The sequence below is a fragment of the Rosa chinensis genome, chromosome 7 (genome assembly GCF_002994745.2).
Source record: "Rosa chinensis cultivar Old Blush chromosome 7, RchiOBHm-V2, whole genome shotgun sequence".
NCBI lineage: Eukaryota > Viridiplantae > Streptophyta > Magnoliopsida > Rosales > Rosaceae > Rosa > Rosa chinensis.
Window position 1 is genome coordinate 37,674,775 of NC_037094.1, and position 2,960 is coordinate 37,677,734.

Here is a 2,960-nt window from a genome sequence, read left to right on the forward strand (position 1 = left end):
GAATATGATCTTTCACGACCTTATTGGCCACACAGTTGAAGTATACATTGATGACATTGTGGTAAAGTCGGCCAAGACACAAAATCATTTGGCCGACCTTCGACAGACATTCGTACGGATGCGAGCCCACAAACTAAAAATGAATCCTGACAAATGCCTTTTTGGAGTATCGACTGGTATGTTCCTTGGTTTTGTAGTTCATAAAAAAGGATTTGAAATTGACAAAAACAAAGCCAAGGCCATTATGGATGCACCTGCTCCAAGCACAAAGAAGGAACTCCAATCATTCCTGGGGAAAGTAAATTTTCTAAGGTGTTTTATCTCTAACTCGGCCGACAAGATTTAGCCATTCTCTTCACTTTCTAGAACCAAGGCCGAAGATGAGTTTGTTTGGAGAATAGAGCACCAAGCGGCATTCGACCAACTCAAACAATACTTATCAAACCCACCGTCTTGGTACCCCCAGTACGTGGGAAGCCTTTGAAGTTATACATATCGGCATCAGATAACTCAATAGGAAGTCTACTGGCGCAAGACAATGATAATGGCAAGGAATATGCTGTGCATTACCTAAGTCGGATCCTCACTGATGTGAAAACTCGGTACACGCCTATTAAGAGGCTTTGTCTTGCATTATTCTTTTCAGTAATCAGGCTTCGGCACTACATGTTGCCCTCGGTCGTCCAAGTCATATCCAAAACCAATTTATTAAAGTATATGCTGACTCGACCTATCATACGAGGCCGAATTGGAAAATGGACCGTGGCATTGTCTGAGTCCACGTTTCAATATGTGGCTCAAAAGTCAGTCAAGGGCCAAGCATTGGCCGATTTTCTAGCTCATCACCCTTCGACCGAGTTTGAGGGAGCTGAGGAGGTTGATATTGGGATGGTATAGGCTTCCATGATCAACAACCACTGGACCATGTATTTTGATGGGTCTAGTGCTGAGTTTTCAGCCGGAGCTGGTGTTGTTGTTGAGACGCATGAAGGACAAAAGTTCCAGTTCGCCTTCCAATTACACTTTACATGCATGAACAATCAGGCAGAATGTGAGGCTCTTATTGTTGGCTTGGAGATTCTCCAAGAGTTGGTGGCACGGTGAGTTTTGGTGTTCGGAGATTCTCAACTTGTCATCAACCAAATGAATAAGGAGTTCAAATGCACAAGCTGGGGGCTTTTATCTTATCATGCTTTAGTTGGCAACCTAGCCAACACGTTCTACATAATCTCTTTCGCCCACCTCCCAATGAGATGGCCCAATTAGCCTCAAGGTTACGAATTCCCGAAGGAGACAACTCACGAGTCATCAAGATTGCCAAACGTACCCTCCCAGCTTTAGAAGAAAGAGGAGTCTCAGAGGACGTTTTTGATATCGACATCGAGCCAAATAATTGGTGACTCCCCATTATCAAATTCCACAAAAATCTTCAAGGTAATCATGATCGGAAGACTCGGTACTTGGCTGGACACTTTGTTATATACAAAGAAGCAGTATACCACAAAAGCTCCGATGACTTACTCCTTCTTTGTATAGGGGGGCAAGAGACTTTGGAAGTCATGAGAGATGTCCATGAGGGGATATGTGGTGCACACCAAGCCGGAATCAAAATGAGGTGGCTAATTCGAAGACACGGCTTTTACTGGCCGATAATTCTAAAGGATTGCATTGAATTTACAAAAAGCTGCAAGAAATGTCAAGTTCATGCACCAGTTCAAAGAGTTCCGGCAGACGTCCTCCATCTAATTGTTAATCCATGGCCGTTTCGAGGTTGGGCCATGGAGATTATAGGGAGTATTAGACCACCATCATCAAAACAACACGTATGGATTTTGGTTGCCACTTATTATTTCACTAAATGGGTAGAGGCCAAACTATACGTTACTATTTCGAGTCAGACAGTGATCAAGTTTGTGGAGGAGAACATTGTACACAGGTTTGGGATACCTGAAACCATAACGGCCGACAGGGGTTCGGTTTTCATAGCCGAAGCAATGCATGAACTCACAGATAGTCTGGGTATCAAGTTAACTCACTCAAGTTAACTCACTCAACACCTTACTATGCCCAAGAAAATGGTCAGGCTGAAGCCAGTAATAAAGGCATTATAAATATACTCAAGAAGATGGTTCAAGAGAATCCAAAGATTGGCACAATCTGCTATCCGAGACATTGTGGGCTTTTCAGACATCCAAATGTACAGCCACAGGGACAACGCCTTTTGTGCTAACGTATGGGCACAATGCTATGTTACCTATTAAGGTGAAATTGAAATCACTTAGATTCGCTGTTCAAAATGAGATGGTGGCTGACGACTACACTCAAGAAATGATTCAGGAACTTGAAGAACTCGACCAAGAGCGAATGGACACTTACAACCGAATGGAAGCACAGAAAAAGGCTGTGGCTCGTGCATACAACAAGCGACTTAAGTCTAAGTCATTTGCCGAGGAAGATTTAGTTTGGAAAGCCGTTTTGCCTATCGGAACTAAAGATAGACGTTTTGGAAAATGGTCGCCAAGGTGGGAAGGCCTGTTTATCATCGATCAAGTGCTAGGAAAAGGTGCATATCAACTTAGGGATCAAGATGGAGAGCTGCATGCAATGCCTATCAACGGGCAATTTCTTAAGAAATATTACCCCACGACATGGGAGATGAGGGTGCAAGAATTGTAGTGTACTATCTATAGAACATCGGCCGAGTTTTTGAATTTGTAAACTCGGCCTCCTTTGTTGTTTTGATGTTTTTATATAAACAACATTTTAGTGTCTTTTTTTACATCCCTTTACTCACATTTTTGAAATTTACCTTTACATTCGTTGGCTAAAGCTAAATAAGAGGTATCGGCCGAACCAAACATAATTGTGTTGGCTGAAGTCAAGTAATTATTTGGCCGAGTTAAACAAGAGTTGTTGGCCGAGACGACTGAGGTAATCTCGGCCGAAGTGAACATGAGTTT

The 2,960-nt window shown here is 42.7% G+C and overlaps 1 protein-coding gene across 1 annotated transcript; it reads left to right on the top strand.

Moving 5' to 3' along the window:
• Positions 1–924: 924 nt before the first annotated feature.
• On the top strand, positions 925–2,676 carry LOC112177876. Its single transcript, XM_024316117.1, has 2 exons — positions 925–1,100; positions 2,283–2,676. The coding sequence occupies exons 1-2, from the start codon at positions 925–927 to the stop codon at positions 2,674–2,676; spliced, it is 570 nt and encodes a 189-aa protein (XP_024171885.1).
• The last annotated feature ends 284 nt before the right edge of the window (positions 2,677–2,960 follow it).